Below are 26,952 nucleotides of genomic sequence, written 5' to 3' on the forward strand. Positions count from 1 at the left end.
AAAACATATGATTTGAAACTTTGAAAGATGACAGTGCTTTGAGTAATTTTACTTCAAAATTCAAAAGATTATGAAAAATTATGTATTTACAATCATAACAAATGTGTGAATCATTTTTTCAACTAATTATCAACAGTGATATTGTCAATGGACGAAGTTTATATATCCAGCTGGAAGGAAACTTTCCTTTGATGTGGTGGATAAACTGAAATTGATAAAGAGTGACTGATGTCTGATTCGTTTAGAAAAATCAGCTGTTTGGTTGATTATGTGCTTAGGCTGTGATACATGTTGTGTGTGTAAATACATAAAACAATTTCTTTTAAAATGAATCGCTATAGTTTTCAATGTTGAACAATCCAGTAACATTCAATAGATTATCAAAAAGCATAATGTATTTATAATTTACAAGATTCCTCTTAGGAAATGTAGCTTCTTGAATCAATCAGACCCTTATGGATCAATGGACTGATCAGTCGTCACTAGCCACGGTTTTTTGTAAATGAAGATACATAAGGATAAAAGTGAGTAAAAACGTATAGCTCTTTGATTTTTTTAAACTTACTTATTAACATTGACTTTGCAATATCTCACCGTTCTACAGAAATTTTCAACATATTGTAGTCTTATCTAAGAACTACATGCTATTGTTCTTTGTCGAAATTCAATTTGGACGCTGCCAAATATTCTTGTATTCATTTTTAAGAACTCGTTCACATTCAATAATTTTGTTCATTATAAGTATTCACTCTTGTTTTTAATCTTATCTGTAGCTAACCTATTTACAGCATTCATAAAATCCTTTAATGCATAGATGCATTGATTAAAAATAATTATACAAGTTTGCATAATCTCTCCTGTTGGGTGAATCCATTTAGAATGGGATCATTCATTTTGGAAAAATATTTCACAATCATCATACATTAATATCAGTATGAAAAACAACACAGTTACAATATCACAAATTTTAGCTATTAACAGACTATCCTTGTCATAGAGTTATAAAAAAAAGTGTAACTTAATTCTGGAATGATCCTCATATTTTCTTCGCTAGCAGTTGTAAGTCACGACATTATCACAAATTTTAGTCATTCATTTATTTATTAACCACATTGCACATTGTTTATAAATACTTTACATTTTATTCAATTATTAAACATAACATAACTTCCAGGATATTACCACAGGCAAGCCCAAATCGACTACAATTCTAATTTTATAGGAATTATTAAACATAACATAACTTCCAGGATACTACCACAGGCAAACCCAAATCGGTTACAATTCTAATTTATAGGACTGTCCATAAATGTAGCTAGGTTTTGTGTCACTTTCTCAGTTATTAATAAATTATTCTCTGCATGTAAATTTTTTACAAATGTTTGGCAATTCAACAACAACAATGCAAGCAACAACAACAAATCAATCATTTGTCAAGAATTGACAGATATGGCAGCACCCCCGAAAAACCCTGACATACTATGTCTTTGTTTATTAGTCACTTTTTGAATAATACACTCAAATATCCAAAGTCTTGATCGTTAGCCAGGTGTTCCCTCCTTGAACATAGATGGACTCCTCCTTAAACATAGATGATGTTTGCATGTATTCTTTTGTTAATATGTATCAAACTTGTATTGCGTGTGAAAATAAATTTAATTAAAAAGTTATCGCATCAAAGAAATAAGTTACTTTAAACTTCAATCAAGATGGAGTGGCATCACTGTCCCTCAAAGGAAATCACTGATACTGTGATAGCTTCTTTCAATCAGCCACCTTGGCAGCCTCTTCTTGAAAACACTGTAATAGTGTGATATTGAGAGGGTAGTATTGTAGTTGTTTGTGTGTATCTTATATTATTTTTCAGGTTTTTGAACTGAAATGAACTTTGATTTTACTGTTTGTTGAACCCTGCGTTTCTAGTGTGAGAATTGACTCTGTCTTGTTTGAATTTGCTAACTTGTTGCTTAGTTGTCAAAATTAAAGCAATTTTCGTGCATTTTCCAAGTGCAGTTTCAATTTCATGTCGAAAAAGCCACTGTATTTGAAAATTGTACGAGCATTGACCTTTTTGCAGCTTTGGCTTTTCCACTGGAAGTTATGCTCAACGCTCGTGGAGGGGGAATAATTTTCAGTGAACAGGCCACAGTGGGAATTGAGACGTAACTGGGAAAACATGTAACGGTGTGCGAGCCTCGGTCCTCTGAATGGGCCCATTTCCCATTCAGAGGGACAAATTGTTATGTTTTCAGTTATCAGTAATTTTTATCTAGTTGAATAGGAAACCAAATTTTATAGAGTTAGTAGGAGTAGAACCAGGAAATTATTTGTGCGTGTGAGTTCAAGTATAGTGAGTTTTATTAAAGCGTATGTGAGTGTTTCTGAAGAGTCCAAGTTTGAATATTGTTAAAATGGTGAGTGCCGAACTTTTGTTGTTTTTCTTATTAAGCTCATAATTTAATTTTATAGAATGACCGAGGCCCAAATTTAAATGCAGCAAGTTAGCAGGTTCCCAAAATGTATAGATTAAAAATTAAGTATGTCTTCTTGACCTGAATCGATTGCTGAATAACTTTGTTGTGTTTGAAAATTTGACATGTTACCTGACATTAATTCGTTCTACCTATTTAGAGTTCAATAAACCTGAAGTTGAATTTTATTAGTATTTTTCATTGAAGTTCCTGGCTCGTAGTTGCTAGTTGCTAAAATAGGTGACAATTAGATAATGATGATAATCTGTGCATTTGAATGAACGAATCCACTAAAAGCTCCCAACCAATCAAGGATTCAAATACCGGTAGATGATTTAATAGCAGTAAACTTTGGCATAATTTTAGCAAATATTATAGAAAAGAAGAATCAACCCCCCTCCGTTTACATTGATGGCCAGCGGTGGTATAGTCTGCAAGAATGACTATCGAACCACATGTATTTCATATTTCATTTTTTGGAAGGTTAACTCAATAGAGACAAATATGTTACCGGTTGCAGAAATGATGTCAGGTGTGGTGTAGGGTTAAAAATACCTCCACAGGTTACAACACCAATAGAAAGATCCCTCACTGAGCCCGGCAGCAGGTTGAACATTTTGAGTGACAACACTGGGAAAGAATCCTTAACTTTTGACAACCCGAAGACGGTGTGCACTTTCAGGCGTCTGAAGATAGGTTGACAATGGGCAATGAAGTCACTGTATGTAAGGATCCGCAGTGCCTTCTTTTGAAGAAGCAGGATGTCATTGGCATGCGGAGAATGGCCCCAGATAAGAACTCCATACTGCACTACAATTCACAGTTCAATGCAAACCAAAAACACAGTCGTTGACTATTCTTGTAAATTGTAGCAAATATTCTATAACTCTGTTGTAGTTCTGACACTGTGTTACTTGTAAATATTTGAAAAAACACTTACTTTTCTCGGAGTATTGAGGAATGCATTTCACTCCTGAAGAGTGATGAATCAGCCTGATGAAGCTCCTCTTCAGGAGTGAAATGCTTTCCTCACTACTCCAAGAAAAGTGTTTTTTCAAATATTTACAAGTAACACAGTGTCAGAACAACAACAGAGTCATTATATAATGTTTCGTCATGGAAAGCAACATCAATTTCAAATATTCTATAGATGGAAATAATTTGGAAGTTACATTTGTGATGAATAATTATTGTTAAACAAAAATCCCAATTAAATGCTGTAAATCACCCCGAAGACTTCTGCTACTGCAAATATTGACAACAGAGTAAACAGCTAGATGGATATAGAATGAGCGCTGCTATCCAGAGATTGTCAGTTTGGTGTAAGGGAAGCATTCCTGACCGGCAATTAGGAGTTACAGGGTTCGATTCCCGGGCTGACAAATAATTTTTGTATACTGGCTTACTTACTTGTTACTGTACTTGTATTTGTCCTCCGGACAGTCTGATGGCTGGGGAGTCGTCATTATTGTTTTTTCACGGCGGGTGATTTCCTCATTGCTAGCGCTCATCGAATCAGCTGAATTATAAAATAAAATTGATACATTAATTGCCGGTCAGGAATGCAGGAATTTCCAGGCTGACAGATAATTTTTGAATAGTAGCGCTCATCGAATTTCCAACTAGCTGCTTACCCTGTTGTCAATATTTGCAATAGCAGAAGTCTTCGGAGTGATTTACAGCGTTTAATATGGATTTTCGTTTAATAATAACTATTAATTAATTAGCATTTGGATAAATGCAATTTTGAATTTATTTCAATCTGTAAAAAACACAGTGATAAACTAACTATCCTTGTAATACTGTAGCAAATATTCTATCCTAATCTTTCTATGCATTAATAAAGTTTGAACCTGGTTACAGGCACTGGTAACCCAGAGGATGAGTGATGACCAATAAGCCAGTAATGATAGCTAGCGGCTACCTGCCGCTCAGTCACCGAGGCCGAGGTCTGAAGGCCAGCGATGGATGGGTGCTGCGTCTGCCGATTCCCAGCCTGGCTTGGCTCACCTGTCTCCTGCCTCTGTCCAGTTTTGTCTTCTGCGTTGTCTGGTCGCTCATCTACAATTTCGAGGACTCGACGTTCACGCATTGCAAGGTCAGTGAAATTCGACGACAGTTTTTTCTAGTTTAGTTCGATGAGGAAAATGCTCGATGGGGTGAGGTCAGGTAGGTAGAAAAATAAGAATTAGTTAATATAAAACGCTCGATAGGGTGAGAAAGAGGAAGTAGAAAATAACAAATACGGCGATGAAAGAGATAGATAGATAGATAAATGCCTTTTATTTCCACTTTACAACATTATACAAAAAGTGATGTGGGCGAAGTTAAGGCAACAAGAGCCCCCTCTTTCACTTAACCCACGATGTTATTGGTAACATGAAAAAAATATAAATAAAAATATACCTTAATCATACAACATTTCACAATGAAGCCAAAATATCAATTACAATTTCAATAAAGCAACTAAATTAATACCTAAATCATAAATCAAATGAATGAAAAAGCAACAGAGAAAACAAAAAGCAAGAAATCTTCATAGTGGATAAATAATAATTACACAAATATCCACACACACACACGCACACACACTCTCTCTCTTAGACGTAGAGACGTAGAAGAATAGGAATAAAACATGAAAGAAGAATAGGGTGAGGAAAAGGAAGTAGAAGAATAAGAAGGAAATAGCTAAAAAGAAGAAGAGGAAGACTATTATACTATTATTGTGAAGACTCTACCACTACTATGCTAATGAAAACAGTCTCGAGCTAGTAGAGTATAGTAGAGTTCCGTATAGTTTGAGTACCTATAGTGAGGTCCACGTTATAATGGCAGTGGAGAAAGATAGGAAAAAACGTTGCCGAACCTCTGTCTTGTCAATGCCTTCTATATCTGTATTTGATTTGTGCATTGTTGAATGTAAATAAATGAATATAGACGGTAGCTGATACAGGTTTATTGTTGTAATATTAACTGTTCATTCTCGTTTAAAATAATCAATTAGGTATATGTTTTAAAGAAAGAAATTATATTTTTCAGTAATTTCATAATGAATTTAGGTACATAAGAAGGGGAAATATTTTGTTAATTAATTAATAATTCTACATTGATAAAAGACGATCAGGGACCCGTTTCACAAAGGTACAAGTAGGTTACAAGTCTTGTTGCCAACCATGGTTTTGGAGAACAGCTGATTACTAGCGTTTCACAAAAGCAGAATTGTAAACTTGTAGTTACAATGAATTTCTACAAGTTTACAAGTGATTTGCTTGTTACGAACAAGTGTTTCACAAAGATTTCTATTGTAGCCAACAATTTTTGTCGAAATTACTTGTTCGTAACTATGAAATTTCTACCGAAGTGGAAAGCTATGTAAAGGATTTACAAGTGATCATTAAAATGATTTTAAATATTCAATAAATATTTCCAATAATCAAAAATGCCCTATATTCCTCTAAAATTCATTATTTTGGAAATATATGCATCAGGAAATTGAATTTAATAAATTTCCAAAATAGTTATTAATGTGTTACCTCATAGGTTATGTGTAGTATAGTATATATACACAGTATATATAGTATACATTATATATAGTACATCTACTATATATATACAGAGTACATATAGTGTGTAGGTTACAAATTCAGTATATACAGTATACATTATATATAGTACATTTACTCTCTCTCTCTATATATATATATATATATATATATATATATATATATATATATATATATATATATAATATATATATATATATGTATATATATATATATATATATATATATATATATATATAATATATATATATATATATATATGTTTACTATTGAAGTACTTGTAGACTTGTAAAATTGTTAACTTGTAAACTTGTAGATCATAAATTTTTGTGAAACGTGAGTACTTGTAAACTTGTAACTACAAGTACTTGTTCGTAACCATGGTTGGTAACAATACTTGTACCTTTGTGATTATCGAATTCCACTTCTTAATGCAATACAATCAACAATAATAATAGGAAAATACAGCAGAGATCTAAAGTTTAAGGTAAGCCTACTGGTGAAACTCAGCCTTGACTAAAAAATTCCTAGTAATTTTTCCGTAATTCATTATTAAAACTTTTAGATAATTTTTCTTCAATATCAAACCATATAGAGAAAACATTAGGCCCACTCAAGATTGAATCTTCGAATGTTTTCTCTATGATTTAACTATTTTCAGAGCAATATTTTGTTGTGAAAATGCCGGCAAACCGGCTTAAAGTTTGCCGCTATAGGCTACACTATATTATAGTAGCCTACATACGTTACCTGACTTACAGGCCAGTTCGATCAAAAGGAGCAATGGCCGAGAGTGTAAAGGCGTGTACTCAAAAGCTCTAAGCTCAGTGAATTACAAACATGATCTAGGTTCGAACCTCGGTCAGTGACATTTTTTTTTGTCGATGAATTTCGACTTTTATTAGCTATTTTTATATTAGTTACCGTAATTTAAATTTCAATCAATTTTTTAGATATATTTTGAGACAAAACTGTGAAATATGCAATTATATTAATTTTTTAATCACATTATTTCACAATAGTAATGAAAATTCTATTCATCCATCTATCCATGAGATATTGCACCAGGTGCAAAGCGCGAGCTATAAAAATTCAAACAATTATTCGAAATATTAATAGTATAAAAATATTGTCACTATTGTAAATCATTAATTAGTAATATTGAAATTAATTGACAGTGAAAGTTGTCATAACCAAGATTCAAACTATCAAATAGGCTGTTTGAATTTTATTTATTTTTTAATTTCTTATATATTGGGAAGTTTTTTTTTGGTGTGGCGAAAAATAGCGTTCGCACCATGGGCAAAAATGTATTTCCGGCTCTCAATCTTTTCTAGTCCTCGGCCTACGGCCTCGGACTTAAAAACCGATTTCGAGCCGGAAATATCTCATTTTCGGCCCTAGGTGCGAAATATACTATTACGCCCGAGCCGTAGGCGAGGGCGGAATGGTTTCTTGAGTGCAGCAGAGGAACTTTGCGCACGTATTTCACATTAAGTTTTTCCTACAGTTACCATTGAATATGAAAAGTGGGTAATTATGGGTAAAATTGCCTGAAATCCATCAAATAACTTAGTAGTGTTTGAATGGCGAGGCGGCTGTGTGGTGTGTGCTGTGGTGGCACTGTGCTGTTGCTGTCCTCGATATAATATATAATAGTAATAATTAGCGCGTTGTGCTTGGTTGCACCTCTGCTCACTATAGCAGTCACTGTTACCAACTTCATTTTGATTTTGCTGCACTGGTGCTCCATATAACCTACTAAGTATTTTGCGTTGCCATGTTGCAAATCTGGAGTGCAGAAAAATTTTTGCCGCACTAGAGCGGAAAAGTGATTCTTTGCGTTCTGTAATCAGTGCAGCAATGGCCACTTTTCAACGTAACTGTAGGAAAAAAAAATAAGAGTCCATAACCTTTAGTCCCAGTTGAAGTCCATAATGTGATAACAGGAACCAAATCTAAGAGTGCGCATTGAGCCATTTTTGAGCTAAAATCCACATCAATTGTAGGCTATAGGTATGAGAAAGCTTGTGTTAATAATTTAACAAAACATTAGTCACGATATAATGTAAGAAAAGGTTTAATAATCATGTTCTCTCCAACAAAGTCACAAATCGATCGCTTTGATGAATTTACTACTTCCTCGGTTCAATTTTACGGGATCTATGTGTGAAACTATAAAAATCTGGTGTGGCGCACTCACACAACTTTCCTTGCCGTTATGAAAATTGATCACCTGACGCTAGTGTTCCCGCGCATCTCAAATCTACTATTCAAAGATTTGAGCCAGCTGGTGACAGGGCAATAACGCTGGAGACACACATGAGGTCTGCTATCTCTACATAGTAAATGATTTAATAGAATCAACAATAATTTGCAATTGAATAATCACATTTTCTCAAATTTAAAGCTTATTTTCAATTTTAGGTGAAAATGTTACTGAACATTAATTGTAGAGATTTTCATGCTCAATCTACTCCACTTGATTTTTTTTGTTTCAATTGTATCTGAAGCCTGATAATTGGGATTCTATCTGCATTGATGGGGCGGAGCTCCTGAAATTTTTACAGATATTGGACTTGTGGCAGTTGATAGAGCTTATCAATGACTATTTTAGGTATGAATTTGATCAAAATCGTTGGAGCCGTTTCCGAGAAAATCACGAAAAACCCTGTTTTTGACAACATTTTCGCCATTTTAGCCGCCATCTTGAATTGCATTGCATTTGATCGAAATTGTTCGTGTCGGATCCTTATAGTGTAAGGACCTTAAGTTCCAAATTTCAAGTCATTCCGTTGATTGGGAGATGAGATATCGTGTACAAAGACGCACATACACTCATACACACACACACACACACCTACAGACCAATACCCAAAAGCCCGTTTTTTGGACTCAGGGGACCTTGAAACGTATAGAAATTTCGAAATTGGGGTACCTTAATTTTTTCGGAAAACAATACTTTCCTTACCTATGGTAAGTTAATAGGGCAAGGAAAGTAAAAATAATACGACTAATTGACATAAAGAGAATCCGTGCTTAGTCCAGAGTTCTCTCTCTCTCTCTTTAGCCTGATTTCATTAGTAGAGTTAGTGGTAGACTTCCCTGGGCAAGTACTAACTATCTTGTGAACTCTCCCAATGGAAACGTTCATGGTAGAGTACTAGTTTTTAGTAGAGTAGAGTGGAATATCACCGTGGGATAGTACTCTACCACTTGCCTTCTCCCACCACCGCTTCTCACTCTACTCTACCACTACTATGCTAATGAAAACAGTCACGAGCTAGTAGAGTAGAGTAGAGTTCCGTATAGTTTGAGTACCTATAGTAAGGTCCACCTTATAATGGCAGTGGAGAAAGATAGCAGAACAACGTTGCCGATCCTCTTGTCTTGTCAATGCCTTCTATAGACGGTAGCTGATACAGATTTATTGATGTGTAATATTAACTGTTCATTGTCGTTTAAAATGATCAATTATATTATATCAAGCAAGAAATTATATTTTTCAATAATTTCATAATCAATTTTCATAAACTAGTAGTTCTGTGAACAGTAGACCTCACACAGTATTCTCATCCACAAGTACCTGATTGAAACTATAGACCTTATGGAAATACAGCAATAGACTGGCTTCTCCACACATCCGTGTAATCACCTGTCAGCTGATTTATGATGAATAATTCTATAGTCTGATTTTTACTCTAATATTGGTGTATGAAGGAGGCTCCTTTTTCCTTTTATATTATCCTTGAAATGCAAAATTTCCAAAAACCTTGTATATACGTCGACGCGCAATTAAAAAAAGGAACATACAGCTGTCAAATTTCTTAAAGATTATTACCGCGTTTCGCCGTAAATGCGCAACATATAAACATTTAAACATTTAAACATTCAAACATTCAAACATTTAATCATTTAAACATTTAAACATTTAAACATTTAAACATTTAAACATTTAAACATTTAAACATTTAAACATTTAAACATTTAAACATTTAAACATTTAAACATTTAAACATTTAAACATTTAAACATTTAAACATTTAAACATTTGAACATTTAAACATTTAAACATTCAAACATTTAAACATTAAGAGAAATGCCAAACCGTCGACTTGAATCTTAGACCTCACTTCGCTCGGTCAATTAAGATGAAATATTTTGTTGATTAGTTATTCATTCTACTTTGTTAAAAGACGATCTGGCAACAGAGCAAAGCGAGAAAGAGATAGCGCTATCCGCTTTGTTGAATGAAAGGCAAGGATAGCAATACCATTGCTAATCAAACACTGATTTATCTACACATAGGGTTCTGTTTATTTATTACTTTATTATTGAATGTTTAATTATGAAATGCTTTTAAATGTAATTTATTTTTATTGGTTGAATGAATTATTTAAAGCATTTACTGCCATTATAACGTGGACCTCACTATAGTCTCACTAAACTCTAAAGCAGTGATCGCCAAACAGTCGATCGCGAGCTACCGGTAGCTCGTGGGGTAGTTTTTGGTAGCTCACAGAAATGCTCGTGCAAAAGAATGTCGTCCAGTTTGAATATAAACACTTTCCCAGTCTGAAGAAAATCAATGACGAGAAAAATCCTCCCCAGCACCGCAGCAATAACCAAGAATACGTTACAATTCTTTCAGACTTCAGACAACAGTTTGATCAACGATTTCAAGAATCTAAAAGCATATCAAATATGGTACAATTCATCAACTCTCTTTTGTAGAGATCATGCAGAATATTTTGCAGCTGTGTTGTACAACATTTTGGTGGAGATAAGGCTTCAGTTTAAATGGAATTTGTGGATTTTCAAAATGATCTGTCTCTCAGATCACTTTCTAAAACTGGAAATATAAGTCCCCCCAAAAAAATATATCCAAATATTATTCAAGTTGCATTGAGGTTGAAAGCTATGTTCAGCTCTACTTACTTGAGTGAAGCATCTTTTTCAAGTATGAAAGTCATGAAAAATCGATATAGGAACAGACTGACTGCTGAACATTTGGACAACTGCATCAGAATGGCGGCTACAACGTACACTCCAAACATCAAGAAAATACTTGATGACCAGAAAGAGTTCCACTGCTCTCATTGGAATGTACATTTCAATTTTGTTATACTTTTTACTATGAGATAAGTGGATTTCATTACTAGAAATGTATCTTTATAGGCAATAAAAGATACTTTCTTCAGTCTAATATTCCTTGGTAGCTCACTAGAAGTTTTATAAATGCTATTCTAGCTCACATGCTCATAAGTTTGGCGACCATTGCTCTAAAACAATGGTAGTATGATGATGATTATGATGAAAATAATGATGATGATGATAACGATGATTACAATGACAATTAGAGAATATTAAAGAATAGAAGAAAGCAGCTTCATGAGTTTTATTGAAAAGGTCATTTCTTTTGACTCCCAATCTCCCGTCTATTTAGAGCTGAGCAGATAAAAAATGTAGGTGTTGCATTGTAGCAGACAAACTCAGCAGACTTCAGTAATTGAGAGAGCTAAAGGGGAGAGTGAGAGAGAGATAGATAGACTTTAGAGAGAGTGAGAGCGACTGAGAACTCGTACAACTGCACATTCCGACAACATTCCATTGTATTTGGCTTAGCACATTTTAGTATACCGTGTTGTACAAACTTGGATTTGTTCCATTTATAAACAAAAGATCAACATGAATTGTATGAATTTATATGAAGCTTTCTTGAAAATTGTGTGATGTGTGCAACTACAAGACTTGACCTATCTCAACCTGTGTAACCTTATCTAAATTTGGGAGAGGAATAGCACAAGATTACCTTATTTTTTCTCTCCCTATCATTTTGATGATGTACTTATTGTATGAATCAATAAATAATGAAGCAGAATGTTCTACCTGTATGAAAATTGATTTCTTATAATTTTTCAATCAACTATTACTAATTAGTGATTTATTTATTTATTTATCACATTGTGTACAGGTACTTAACATGAGGAAAGGCACAACAGGCTCATGCCCAAAACTGTCCCATTTCCAATATATACTACAATGTCCAAATCAAAATGTTGGTTATGTCACTTTCACTTTTCAAAATACAATTTACGCTCTTCAATACTCAGATAAACGAGCAAATTTTGAATCAAAATCATATTTAGTCTAAAATATAAAAAAAATCTAGAACAGTAACTTATTAATTATTTAAAAATTTTGAATGAAACTGATGCATTTCTTAGTAAAATATTAACATCATACATACAGGGTGTGTATAATAAGTAACCGGACTGACCTCAGGAAATTTTTTATTGGCAAAATATGTACAATTTTTCATTAGAAATCTTCAAAGTAGTCCCCATTGGAGTCGATAACACGCTGATACCGGATTTTCCAATCCCTGAACGCTCCCTGGAAGTCGGCAACCTCTATGCTGTCTAGAGCCCTCGTCGTAGCACGTTGAACGTTTTCCAGAGTCTCGAACCGCGTCCCCTTAAGTTGTCTCTTGATCTTGGGGAACAAAAAGGAGTCCGATAGTGTCATATCCGGGCTGTAAGGAGGTTTTCGCAACGTAACCGTCGACTGTTTGGCCAACTGCTCGGTGACGAGCAGTCAGGTGTGCGACGGAGCATTGTCGTGATGGAGGATCCACAAATCGGCAATCCCCGGACGGACTCAATGAACCCGGGCGGTTAGTCGACGGAGTAGTACTGGCCATTCACAAAGAGTTTGTGCCACCCGGCCAAACTGTAAACGGCCAGTACTACAGAGAGGTGCTCCGTCGACTAACCGCTCGGGTTTATTGAGTCCGTCCGGGGATGCTCCGTCGCACACCTGCCTGCTCGTCACCGAGCAGTTGGCCAAACAGTTCGTCTTCTAACAATGTAGAATTGATAATTAATCAACAAAATATTTCATATTGTTTATGAAAATTCATTATGAAATTATTGAAAAATATAATTCCTTGCTTAATAAAGTATAATTGATTATTTTAAACGAGAATGAACAATTAATATTACATTGATAAACCTGTATCAGCTACCGTCAAGAAGGCATTGACAAGACAGTGATGATCGGCAACGTTGTTTTCCTATCTTTCTCCACTGCCATTATTACTGATTATAAAAATATAATTTCTTGCTCAATAAATTATAATTGATTATTTTAAACGAGAACAGTTAATATTACATCAATAAACCTTTATCTGCTACCGTCTATAGAAGGCATTAATTGACAAGACAGAATATCGGCAACGTTGTTCTCCCGTCTTTCTCCACTGCCATTATAACGTGGACCTCACTATAGGCTTGAGTTAACAGTGAAATAAACACCCTATACCATGTGATATCTTCTTATGCTATTCATTCATGATTGTATTAATTTTATTTATTTATTTATTCATTCAGAATTACACAACTTACAGAAAAGTACCACATGCTTATAAGCCCAAAACGGTTCCAATTCTAATTTATACAACAGTCCAAATGTAGCTAGGTTATGTGTCAACTTGAAGGTGCGTAGAGATATACGCGCCTCTAACACGCTCCGTGCACGTTCCGCACTCGCTCCGCAATAGCTCCACGCACGCAATCGCTCCGATCATGAACGTTACGGGAAATGTTAGCTCTTCTCGCGTTCCACTCTTGCTCCCCAGTCGATCATCAATCGCTCTGCTCGAGTGACGTTCGATTGCGGAGCAGAGCGAAAGTCTGTACGCACCTCAACATTCTTCAATTACACATTCAATTTAAAATTCAAAACACACAAAATTACTCCCATAGATTTAATAATCTGATCGATGATTTTTGTGATTTTGATTCAGGTGCCGAACTTCCTGCCGTCGATTTCGGCGGCGATCGGCAACTACAAGACACAACGCCTGGTGTGGGGTGCGGCGATTGCCGTGCACGCAGTGCCACGCTTCCTGTTCACGTCGATGTACCGCAAGTACTACCGCGACGTGCTCAGAAATCGCGCGCAACGATTGGCCACGCTCGCCTGCGCACTCAACATCATCGAGAATATTGCGCTCATCGGCCTCACCTTCATTCCGTCGGCTTACAACTACGGTAATATAAAATAATAATACAGGGTGAAACAGAATAACGGGAACTTTTAAAAATGCTATAAAACATTAGTGGGAAGGGCAAAAATGATTTTATTCAAAGTAATGTAAAGTTCAAGACTTACCATTTCAGATTTATTAATAACATCTATCACTTTTTTGACAATTTTTAAAAACGCAGATAAGTTTAAAAACTTTTAAAAACGCCATAAAACATTAGTGGGAATGGCAAAAATGATTTTATTCAAACTAATGTAAAGTTCAAGCCTTATCATTTCAGAATTATTAATATCATCTATCACTTTTTTGACAATTACTTCTTTAAGATGGCTTCCTCCTGAACGAATTCACTTTTCAAATCTGTGTTGACGATTCCTCATTGATCGCTGCAACATCTGCGTTTCCTGGTCCCATGATCTGTCCACCTGCGATTTTCTGTTTGTGGCGCTATCTCGAATCAAACGTTTTCACAAGTTGACCAATAACTGTGGTTGAATCATAACAGACAATTCAAAATGAAATTAACAATATCCCTGCTGAAATGTTGCAGGAATCTCAACACAGATTTCAAGAATGTATTCGTGCAGGAGGAAGCCATCTTGAAGAAGTAATTGTCAAAAAGTGTTAGATGTTATCAATAATTCTCAAATGGCAAGTATTGGACTTCATATTAGTTTGAATAAAATCATGTTTGCCCTTCCCACTAATGTTTTATGACGTTTTAAAAAGTTCCTGTCATTCTGTGTTACTCTGTACAATGTGTACAAAAAAGAATGACCTGATTTTAAATAGGTTTATTCATTAGGAAGAAGGGCTTAACACTAACAAATTGCATACTAAAATACTCACAAAATATTGGAGTTCACGAAAAAGTATCATACATTTTTTTCAATTTTTTTTTCAAATTATTTATTCCACACTCATAACTACATATACGTACATGAATCAAACAAAGCTCAACATGACAATACAATACAACCAAAGTGTAATAATAATAAACGGTAAGTGAAAAAAACACTGGCATAAGATGACTCTTGTTCGCCAGTGGGAGTAGGAGATGAAATTATAATACGCTTAACCTGATTTAAATTTATTTAGCACAGAAGCAAATATTTTTACAGAATAGTAAATTCTGAAACGAGGAATCGAAACAGAATTCACAACAAAAAATTAAAAAATTCTCTCGAGTATCTTAATATACTATATAACTATGGTACTCTCTTATTCATATAGTGATCCATAAATACAGTGTAAACAGGGTATATAGAACGCATTTCATGGTAAATGGGAAGAGGGAAAATCATAATATTCTTATAAAAACAAAAAAATTCACAAAATATTAAATTGAAAATAAATGTTCAATATGTTCTCCATTGGCTGCACGGACGACATTATGATTCAATGAGAACTTGCCTCAACGTTGGACAGGGCGTACAGGACCGCGAGACCAAGCATTACACTCTTGGCCTCCTTGGTCCCCTGACATAACACCAAGCGATTTTTTCCTGTGGGTATATGTTAAGCAACATGTTAACGCTCCTCCCTTACCTCGTGACATTGATGAACTGAATACCCGAATATCAGCGGCTGTAGCCTCAGTGACAGAAGACACCCTATGCTCAGTTTGCGATGAATTGAGCTACAGACTAGAAGTCGTCCGTGGAGAACATATTGAACATTTATTATGCATTTCCGTGAACTCCAATATGTTGTGAGCATTTTAGTATGCAATTTGTTAGTTAAATGAAAAATACTAAGAAATTGTCGAAAAACCACAGATTTATTGATACTTAGAAAAACCTAAACTAAACTAAAACTTTTTTTAGTTTATCAGAGATTGACAATTGTGTAATAACCGAAACCGGTCTTTCTAAGTATCAATAAATCTGTGGTTTTTTTGACAATTTCTTAGTCTTTTTCATTCAATATGAATAATTACCACAATATCAACTTCTCAACTACACAAAAAGCAATTTGTTAGTGTTAAGCCCTTCTTTCTAATAGCTAATTAAAATCGGGTCATTCTTTTTTTATTCACACTGTATTATTTAATAATACAGGATGATTAAAAACAGACTTTACAACTTTAGAATCACATAAATATTTATTGAAATTACTTACAGGATTGAGAAAGGTGTCAATATGTTTCAAAACACTTGGTGCCGGTTGCTCAACAACCAATTAAATTTTAACCGTCTTATCAAAAAGGCCTTCTCTGATTGGTTATCCTGAAATTAATTACGGTTAAAATTTAACTGGCTGTTGTGTGCAACTGGGCCTAAAAGTTTAAGGCGTGGCCGCGTGGATGTTATTTTGGTTGAATGTGACAGCCGTTGGTAATGCGACATACATCCCACCGATAGTCGATTTCTTGCCTCACTGGTACCAGCATATGTGGCGTAACTTGTGCAACCGCAGCGATCTGTTTGTGATCCGATTTCGGAGGTCATTAAGATTGTCTGGTAGAGGCGGAACATATATCTTATCCTTAATGAAACCCCACAGGAGGAAAATCATCGGTGTTGAATCCAGTGAGCGAGGTGGCCATGCAATTGGTCCTGCACGGCCAATCCAGTGAAGTTGAAAGCAATTGTCTAGAAAATCCCGAACTTTTACTTGGAAATATGCTGGTGCACCGTCATGTTGAAAGTAAAAGGGCACTTGTTCATCTTGTTCAGCATGACGGTGCACCAGCTCATTTCCACGAGGAAGTTCGGGATTTTTTAGACATTCGCTTTTAACTTCGCTGGATTGGCTGTGCAGGGCCAATTGCATGGCCACCTCGCTCACTGGATTTAACACCGATGGATTTCTTCCTGTGGGGTTTCATTAAGGATAAAATTTATGTTCAATCTTACCAGACAATCTTAATGACCTTCGAAATCGGATCACTTTTGGATCGCTGCGGTTGCACAAGCTACGCCTTATATGCTGGTACAAGTGTGGCAAGAAATCGATTATCGGTGCGATGTATGTTGCATTACCAACGGCTGTCACATCCAAGGTTTGAGTAGTCTAAACTCCAAGGACCGGTTTCCGAGCTCGGGATTTAGCTAAGTTCTAGACTTTAAACAGCTGGGGTCAGAAAATTGGCTTTCCGATACTGGGCGTAGTCGCAGCTTTTATGATAATCTTTATTTTCTCATTTCTATATTGACGAAATGAAACATTCCTGAATAATTCAAAATAGCTAAAACCTTACACTATTTTCTCTTTATTTTGTGTTCAATTTTCTAAGTTTTTCGAATTTTAATTTAAATGTGGACTGCAACTACGCCCCGTTTTGAAAAGCTAATTTTCTGACTCCAGCTGTTTAAAGTTTAGAACTTAGCTAAATCCCGAGCTTGTAAACCGGCCCAAAATGTTTAATAGAAATAGTTTCTCTGGTCGAGGGTACAACACGACCAGATGAGTTTATTCAAAATATAGACATGATTACAAAAAGCATATAAGCTACAATTATTTACAGAGTATTGATACAATTGGTTGATTATTTGCCGATCTAAGAAAATGTGGTCCCCACTTGAAAATGTGTCGGGATGCCACTAATTTTGCTATTGTTTAAAGCTGCGTACACATATTCGCGCTTCCAACCAGCACCGAGCACGCTCCTCCCTCGTACCGCCCTCGTACCGCTCTCGTACCACCATCGAACCACAGTCGCACCGCCCACGCACCCATCATGAACGTTATGGAAGATGTTAGATCTTCTCGCGTTCCCCGGTCGAACCACTGTTGCTCCCCGGTCGATCATCAATCGCTCTGCTGGAGTGACGTTCGGTTGCGGAGCAGAGCGAAAGTCTGTACGCATCTTTAGAGTTCATGCCAAAAGTAAAATATTCCAATAAAGATACATCTTGCGAGTCATTAGAAATTCATGAAAACGACATTTGTATACATAAATTAAAAGAGAAAATTGATAACCTATGATGTACAAATTTTAGATAAATTCAACATAGCAAACATTTATAATACTCATAGGAAAAAAAATCATTAAAATTAAGAAAATAAGAATGAAACAGTATGGGATTTTTTTCATAGAACTAATTGTTCTCCATGATTGATTATCAAGCAGCCACTTTTTTGTTTTCGATTTGTTTTAAAAACAACTAAAGGAAAGCATGAAAAGAAAAAAGACATGATATCATGTATAATATTCATTACTTTCATCACTTTAGTTATTGCCACCCAATTATTTAGGAGCTCTAGACTACTAAGATTAGGTTAAGAATGTTTCTGTATCCTCATTCCTCAGTACAGCTGAGCTGATGATGCGTTGGTTAACTACGTGAAACCATGGTTCTGTTTTAAAGTTTTTAATAATTTTTTAGTGAAATTTGACAATATCTTTGTTTTCTTATTATGGAGAGATTTCACAACATCACCATCAATTCTACTAATTTTAGTAAAAAGACAATTTCAAGAATTATATTGGATTTGTTAATTTTTAATTATATAGTTTTGAGGTTTTGACATTTTGAGTTCAAGTAAACTTGACTTCAAAATCGTCCATTCAACTTGAACGTTGAAAACCCTTTAATTCAAGTAACGTTGCCCAATGTGATCGCCCCTTAACCTATGTGCTGTTAATTTTTGTTTGGCAGCCATCCACGAGAAATGCTTCATGACGTTTATGGTGACGTCAGAACTGTACATGGTGTTGACATGCATCCTGCTCACGCGCTATCGCGAGCAGCCGGCCGACAACGTGGAGAATCGCTCGCTGCGTCTCAAGTATCAGCTGCTAGCCATCAACATGGTGTCGTTCGCCTTGGCTGGCTACTTCTTCATCCGGCATAACCTGCATTGCGAGCCTGGAGGTAATCAATCGATCAATCAATCTCTTTATTCAAGTCATACATTGGATCTTCTACAGGAATGCGTCACATGTTTTCTAACTATGAGAAGCTCTATCTATGTGTACGTTCTGGGAACACGAAGAAGTGGTAAATTGTTCTAATTCCAGTGGTAAATTGTTCAATCACTTGACTAAAGTCTCTGAGATATCACTTTTAACATGGAGAGGAGAAACCCATTTCTCCTTCCAGAGTTTGTAGCATAGACACAGAGACGGACAGCCTGCGCACAATTGGATGCGCCGTGTCATTTTGCTTTACGTTCTTGTGATGAACACATCACTCTGTAACATACACAAACCAATATACCTGCTGACCAGTAAATGACTTGGAACATTGCCAGCAATAGCTGGAGGGGAGCTCTCTCACTCAGACACAAAAGAAGGAGAGTGTTGCTAGGTAGTGGGAGTGATTAGTGAAGGATAGAGCATCGTACCTCTCCATATTCGAGAAAGAGCCATGTTGAAAGTAATTTCTCACGGACTTTTAGCAGAAGACAATTCAACTATACAACAAAAAAGCTTATTTATTTTATGCCAGAACATTTCATTGCAAGAAAACCTACAAAAGCACTTAAATTAAAAATTGAAAGCTGGATAAAGACAGAAGATATCATACCTAAAATATTTTAATTTGATGTACATATACTGTCTTCCTCAGTTCCTCTGAATTTATTATTAGTAGGGCTATACTCCCAGATTAATTTTCTCTCTCTGAGTTTAAGTTTTATTTTTTGTGTCATGTGTACTGTATTGTATTGTTTTTATAATTCTCTCTTTGCTTACAAAAGGAATTGCATATATGCTAAAAATGAATTACATTATATTACTAAATGGATTACATATGTACAGTGAAGTGTAGATTAATAATTACATGAGCCATCTCTTTTTCTTTTGAGTTTTTTAATTATTATGAATTCATTCTAGTTTTTCTGCTCTCTTAGTACTTCTTCTTTTCGGATTGAAATTTTTTTTCTCTGGTTTTTCATACATTCTATATGTTTTTTTTCTTTATTATATTTTTTCTATTTTCGACTGAATCTCAAGCCACTAATTATAGCCGACTGATTACTCGTTGCCATCGCTCAAACTACTTAGTTTTGCTGGTAACGCCAATGATAATATTATAATCGATTTTTAAATGGAAAATATTTTAATTTTAAGTTTTTGCAATGTATTGTATATAAAAATTTTTATATTTTTCACATTTGTAAAGTTTGTTCAATGATTTTGGCAATAAATATTTCTTTCTTTCTTTCTTTCTTAGTGCAAAATGTTCTCATGGAACGCCATTCCAAATCGTTGGTTCAAGCTTTTGGCGCGCACTTATAAAGTTGATTTACACCAAAATGTGTCGTTTACTAGCTGCGTGAATGAAGAAAGGCTGTTCTACAAACTTACCGTCTAGAAAAGTGTGCATTTCTTTCATTCCATTACTCTCAAATTTTCTATAGAGAAAAATTCATTCAACGAATGGTTATCAAACATCATTTTGTTGGTTATGTATTCTATGGCTATGCTATGGTAAACAAACAAGCTATCAGCGCATGCGCAGATAAGCAAGCAGACAACAACTCAATCGACCAATGAGAGCTCTGAAAGTTTGAACTATCACAATTTACCAGGCTTCGACTGTGGGGCAGGAACTTGGAACTGAACTGGTTTCTGGAACAGAATCTGTCAAAATCCTTCCCATGGTACGCGGAACTTTTTACCTGGTAAATTGTGAATCGGACAATTTACCACATTCTGTGTTCCCAGAACGGGCTCTATGTATATAGCATTTATGTATTATATATAGCTTTTTAGACATTCCACATTGTTGAGTGTTGCTCTCATTTCGTTGTACAGAAATTCCAGCTCTTTTATTTCCATGTTGATACTTTCTTCTAGAGCTCTTTGATAGTTATAAGGTAGACTCTCGCCGTTCTGTACGCCTCTTATCCACTTCATGAAACCGCCAAACTGCTCATAGATGACTCTGAGTGACTCAGAGAGTCGCCGAGTCTGTGACTCGTGTTGACTCGCTGACTCGGTCGGTTGCAGAGGCGAGTCAAGGGCTGACTATATATTGGTTGAAATATCAACCAAGTTCCTAGGCATCTACATAGACCAAAAGTTAACATGGGAGCCTCATTGTAGAAATCTTTGTGGCAAGCTCTCAAAGTCTATTTACCTTATAAGGTAGAATAACCGTCCCTGGAACCGTATTCAACCGATTCGTTCGGCCGTTGGATCGGACGAATCTGCCGGCCATTAATTCGGCCGAATATGGTCGTCCATTGGAACCGTTCATGTCAGTCTAGTTCAGTAGTTGGCTGAACTATTGAATATTGAATTTACTACTTATCATAGCCATCAAAATCTTTCATAACCTTGATTATATTGAGATTTTGAAAATTGAATTAACAAATATCCACTAATAATAATAATAAATTAATTATTCATTACAATAACCACTAATAATAATTAAACTAAATTAGTTATTCATTACAATACCTTCAGATCCTATTTGTTCAGTAATCTTTGTCTACAGATTCCTTTGAACATCACAATGATGATATCTTTTGTCTCGCATATCTCACAATCGAACATGCTCTTGAAGCAAACTCATCAACTTTTCCTTGTGCATAGTTACAACTTTATAAAACAGAACAACTTCAAAAAACAAAAACAAACAAGACTGTGAGACAATTTTAGGTTAGGAACACTTTGTTGTCTCAGCTCGACTAGTTAGTTCGGCCGGATAGAGCCGGAAAATCCCATTCAATTCGGATCGAAAAATTGATCGGCCGGAGACGGCCGTGCACAGCTGTATGAACCTGTTGCGTTGGACGAGCATCTATTCCTTTCTTTGTTGGGGGATCGTTAGGACGAGTTCGGAAGTTATCGGCCGATGCTAGTTCGGACGAAAACGGTTCTAGTGGACGGCCCACCTTAGATATCTCAAGAGCCAACTGTCGAATGATTATTTGCGAATGGCTTATTTCAGTTTGTTCCACAGTCTTCTGTCATATGGTATCCTACACTGAGGTGGAAGTGGTCATGTTTCTGGTGTTGTTCTTCTCCAGAAAAAAAGCTGTGAGAATAATAGTCGGGGCCACTTTCAGCGAACATTGTAACCCGTTTTTGTTTCTCTTGGTATATTAACGGTTTACAACCAATATATTTGTATTGTTGCCCAATATATAAATAAACATAAGAGTAAAATGAACACAAGAGGTATGGTTCATTCATACAACACCCGCCAAAGGCAACAACTTGATACCCAACGTACAAGATTAACCAAAGTACAGAGTCCCATCACGTCTTAGGAACAAAGGTCTACAATAGGTTGCCAGAGTATATCCAGTCTCTTTGCTCAGCAAATCACTATTTGATCTGCGTGCAAACACCTTCTATTCCTCTAATGAGTTTTTCACATTTTATTTTTAACTAGTGAACAGTAGACCCCACGACCAGTAAGACTTGCAAAACCGTCGACTTGAATCTTAGACCTCACTTCGCTCGGTCAATTAAGTGTTAAGTATTGAATGAAAAAGACTAAGAAATTGTCAAAAAAACACTGATTTATTGATAATTAGAAAGACTGGTTTCGGTTATTACACCATTGTCAATCTCTGATAAACTCATCAGAGATTGACAATGGTGTAATATTGTCTCTGATGAGTTGTAAACTCTGATGAGGTGTAAACTCTGATGAGTTTATCAGAGATTGACAATGGTGTAATAACCGAAACCGGTCTTACTAATTATCAATAAATCAGTGGTTTTTTGACAATTTCTTAGTCTTTTTCATCCAATATGAATAATTACCACAATATCAACTTCTCAACTACACAAAAAGTAAGTGTTAAGTGTTACTAGTTGTTCTGTGTACAGTAGAACTCGCGCAGTTAAAAACCACAGCCTCCTCTAATACTGTCTATCAGAGTGAATTCTGTCCTGTCCTGACGTGTCGGCGAGATATCGGTGTGTGAACAACTAATGGCTGTTTGGGTTGTTCAATTTCAATTTTCAATTTCAATTTATTTTCCTTTACACAAATACATAAAATACAAGTAATATTAAATTACAACAAGAATAAACAACTAGCAAAATTAGTACAAAAAAAAAACAAAAATGTCCGTACAAGATGCTAATTCAGAATTTGGTGTAAAGGGGTGAGATTGAAGCTCATCCAACTATGGTAACCCATGTACTAGGAAGGCTTTCAATCCTTGAGAGGGAAAATAAAGGATTAGGAAAAAAGGTGAGGTGGGATGATAGGATAGTTAATTTAATAAAGAAAAATAAATAAAAAGGTCCACACTAGATTGGTAAGTGAGCACACAAAAACACTAAGTTCCTCTTTTACTTTGTTTAATTTACAGGTAGAAAAAATAGTTCGTTTTAATCCAAATACTAATATCATGTTTTATTTTTTTAGTCAACTCTGCGCAGCAGATATATTCTTCAGGAATTTTATTTATCAATTTAGTGCTTAAATATATAAGTTGTCTTCTGATGGTTTCAATGTTGGTATTGTACATAAGATACTTATTTGAGGAGGGTCTCAGATTGTACAGGTTATTGATTGTGTTATTTGTGCAAGGAAAATTAGCTTTATGTTTGATTATATATTTCGCTACATTTATTACGTACAACTGCCTAACTGTTAACACATTAAACTCTTTGAAAGTCAAGTCGGTTGGGTAAAGTCTGGGTTTATTTAAAATTATTTTGATTATTGATTTTTGAATTATGAAAAGCTCTTGTAAGTGAGTGAGTGTTGTTTGGACAATGTTAATAATTTGATGTAAACTGCTATGCTACTATCATCGAAAGCTTACCGAGTTGAAAGCAGAGAAAAGTCGGGAGAAAATTAATAATATGCTACTTTGAGTTATCAATTGCATGCCTCATCGCTTAATAGTTCACACGACAGCTGACGTTTTACTAGGTTATATTGAGATATTAATTGCATGTAATTTATAATCCACTCGACAGCTGATTTATGATGGATAATTCTATAGTCTGATTTTTACGGTAATATTGGCGTTCGAAGGAGACTCCTTTTCCTGTTGTATTATTCTTGAAATGCAAAATTTCAAAAAACCTTATGTATACGTCGACGCGAAATTCAAAAAGGAACATAGGCCTATCTGTCAATTTCATGAAAATCTATTGCTGCGTTTCGCTGTAAATGCAGAACATTATAAACAAAAATAGTCATGTGAACAGTAGACCTCACGCAGTTTTCTAATCCACAAGTATCTCATGTCACCTGTTGTAGTTGATTCAGTTGAATCACAATTCACAGATGAATAATAATTTACTCTTAAAAACTGTTATTTGTTTTCTCCAAGATCTAAAACTCACTTAAGTTAATAGTTTGAATTTGTATCCCATATGATGATACATTCAGTTTCGTGATAATCTTTCCATCTGATAAAAATATTTCTCAACTGTTTTACGTTCCTTGCCCTATTACCATTTGTAAGGAAAGTATTGCTTTCCGAAACAAATTAAGGTACCCCAATTTCCAAACTTCTATACGTTTCAAGGTCCCCTTAGTCCAAAAAAGTGGTTTTGGGGTATTGGTCTGTGTGTGTGTGTGTGTGTTGTGTGTGTGTGTTGTGTGTGTGTGTGTGTGTATGAGTGTATGTGCGTCTGTGTACACGATATCTCATCTCCCAATTAACGGAATGACTTGAAATTTGGAAGATAAGGTCCTTACAATATAAGGATCCGACACGAACAATAATTTCGATCAAATGCGATTCAGTATGCGATTTCGATTCAAGATGGCGGCTAAAATGTCGAAAATGTTGTCAAAAACAGGGTTTTTCGCGATTTTCTCGAAAACGGCTCCAACGATTTTTATTAGAGTTATACCTGAATTAGTCATCTATAAGCTCTATCAACTGCCACAAGTCCCATATCTGTAAAAATTTCATGAGCTCTGCCCCATCTATGCAAAGTTTGATTTTAGATTCTCAATTATCAGGCTTCAGATACAATTTAAACAAGAAAATTCGAGTGGAAAAGATTCAGTATGAGAATCTCTACAACTAATGTTCAGTAACATTTTCACCTAAAATTGAAAATAAGTTTGAAATTCGAGAAAATGTGATTAACCAATTGCAAACTGTTGGCAACTGTTGATTCTATTAAATGATTCACTATGAAGAGATAGCACACCTCGTGTGTCTTCAGCGTTATTGCCCTGTCACCAGCTGGCTCAAATCTTTGAATAGTAGACTTGAGATTCGCGGGAACACTAGCGTCAGGTGATCAATTTTCATAACGGCAAGGAAAGTTGTGTGAGTGCGCCACACCAGATTTTTAAAATAATATTTTTCAATCAAGAATATTATAATTTTTTTGGGCATTATTCAGTTCATTTTATCATTTTTTATTTTATTTTCAATCACCTATTAAATTTGTTTTTCAAATGTGAGAATATTGATACTGATGGACACGCATCATAGAGAATATTGAGAAACCCTACCTTATAGAAATAGACACGGCCAAACATCTGTGTAATGCATGCAATGAATAATCCACTTGTCAGCTGATTGATTATGAATAGTTCTATTGTGTAATTAATCCTATCTTGAAAGTAGATTATTATTATTATTATTATTGTCATTTGTTACGTGAAGCCACAAATCTGAGCAGAGCTCAAGTGGCATGTAACATGTCATGAACATTTTTTCTATGCAAAGGGTATCCATCTGTATAAACTCAAAGTATGAAGGCACCACAACATTCCTCCATTGTATAGGGACACGCTTCCACAAGTACATTAGTAATTGAAGACAAGAAAAGCCTATGACTACCACATAACCGTATTCTTTCAGGTAGACAATTGAAGAGCTTCAGTCCCGAATAATATGGTCCTTTTTCCAAAAGTGTCAGTCTGTGAGCGGGGTACTGATATACAGCTGAACTCTTTGCTCTTGTGCTATAGCCATGGCAAACTACATTTCCCTCAAATCTCTCTGAATTTCTGAAGACAAAATTTACAGTCTCAAAGGAAGTGCAATGCTGGGACCGTGAGAAACCTGTATTTTCTAAAAATGGGCCTACATGAATTGGATGGCCGCAAGCCCTCCAAAACACGAACAGCTTTCTTTTGCATCTTAAATATTTTATATAAAATTATTTTTACTATTCCCCCATATAAATAGTGATTATATATAAATAGTGATATCAGAGTATGGAGGAATTCCTTTTCTTTTCATATTATCCGTATAATGCAAAATTTCAAAAAACCTTGTGTATACATCGACGCGCAGTTGAAAAACGAATATCCCTGCCAAATCTCATCGAATTCTATCAATGCGTTTGGCCGTAATCGCGTTACATACAGACAGACAAAAGCAAATCGAGTTGAAACAAAGACCTCACTACGTTCGGTCAATAAACATGAAGAGAAATGCAAAACCATCAACTTGAATCTTGGACCTCACTTCGCTCGGTCAATTAAGTGTTGAGTGTTATGAATATTTTACTGACGTTGCTGATGACTGTAAAATAATTATACAATAGCAAAAGAATTAAATCGATCTATCTATCTGTTGCAGTGTACTCGCTGTTCGCCCTGTGCGAATACGTGGTGGTACTAACGAACATGGCGTTCCACATGACGGCATCTTGGGACTTCCACGGTCGCATCGTCACCGTCGACCAGTTCGGCATCGACATCAGCTGACAGCTTCCGCTGCTGACGCCGTCGCTCAGATAACATTTGTCGTCGGCCGGGGCTGACGGAGCGGGAGGAACCAGCGGTTCGTCGAGCGGTTTCAGCGAGGGTGGCTCGTCGAGTGCCTCGACCGTTTCCTCGTCGATACCCTCGTCCTCGCCCGAGGTGAGTCCCGAGTTGCCGGCACGCACCTTCGATCCCATCAAAGACTATATGAGTGTGACGCCACAACCGCCGCCCGGCTACACGCCGCCCCAAAACATCTACGTCACTTTCCTCGACCCGTTGAAGTCGTGTCCCAACTATGCCCTGACTACTGGTGA

The 26,952-nt window shown here is 35.7% G+C and overlaps 1 protein-coding gene across 2 annotated transcripts; it reads left to right on the forward strand.

Annotated features, from left to right (window-relative positions):
- The first annotated feature begins 244 nt into the window (after nucleotides 1-244).
- LOC111060837 (post-GPI attachment to proteins factor 2) lies at nucleotides 245-26,660 on the forward strand. 2 transcript variants are annotated; one of them, XM_039429300.1, is made up of 5 exons: nucleotides 245-524; nucleotides 4,330-4,569; nucleotides 13,842-14,088; nucleotides 18,689-18,904; nucleotides 26,511-26,660. In XM_039429300.1, exons 2-5 carry the CDS (start codon nucleotides 4,360-4,362, stop codon nucleotides 26,636-26,638), a joined length of 801 nt encoding a protein of 266 aa, XP_039285234.1. In that variant the 5' UTR covers nucleotides 245-524; nucleotides 4,330-4,359; the 3' UTR covers nucleotides 26,639-26,660. The 2 variants fall into 2 exon arrangements, with proteins under 2 accessions (XP_039285234.1, XP_039285233.1); XM_039429299.1 differs by having other exon boundaries at nucleotides 246-524; nucleotides 4,335-4,569.
- Nucleotides 26,661-26,952: the final 292 nt, after the last annotated feature.

The sequence above is a fragment of the Nilaparvata lugens genome, chromosome 5, assembly GCF_014356525.2.
Source record: "Nilaparvata lugens isolate BPH chromosome 5, ASM1435652v1, whole genome shotgun sequence".
Lineage (NCBI taxonomy): Eukaryota > Metazoa > Arthropoda > Insecta > Hemiptera > Delphacidae > Nilaparvata > Nilaparvata lugens.

Coding starts and splice junctions, on each gene's coding strand:
- LOC111060837 (XM_039429300.1), top strand. CDS start 4,360: ATGACCAATAAGCCAGTAATGATAGCTAGCGGCTACCTGCCGCTCAGT. Junction 4,570..13,841: donor CGACGTTCACGCATTGCAAG/GTCAGTGAAATT, acceptor ATTTTGATTCAG/GTGCCGAACTTCCTGCCGTC. Junction 18,905..26,510: donor CCTGCATTGCGAGCCTGGAG/GTAATCAATCGA, acceptor TATCTGTTGCAG/TGTACTCGCTGTTCGCCCTG.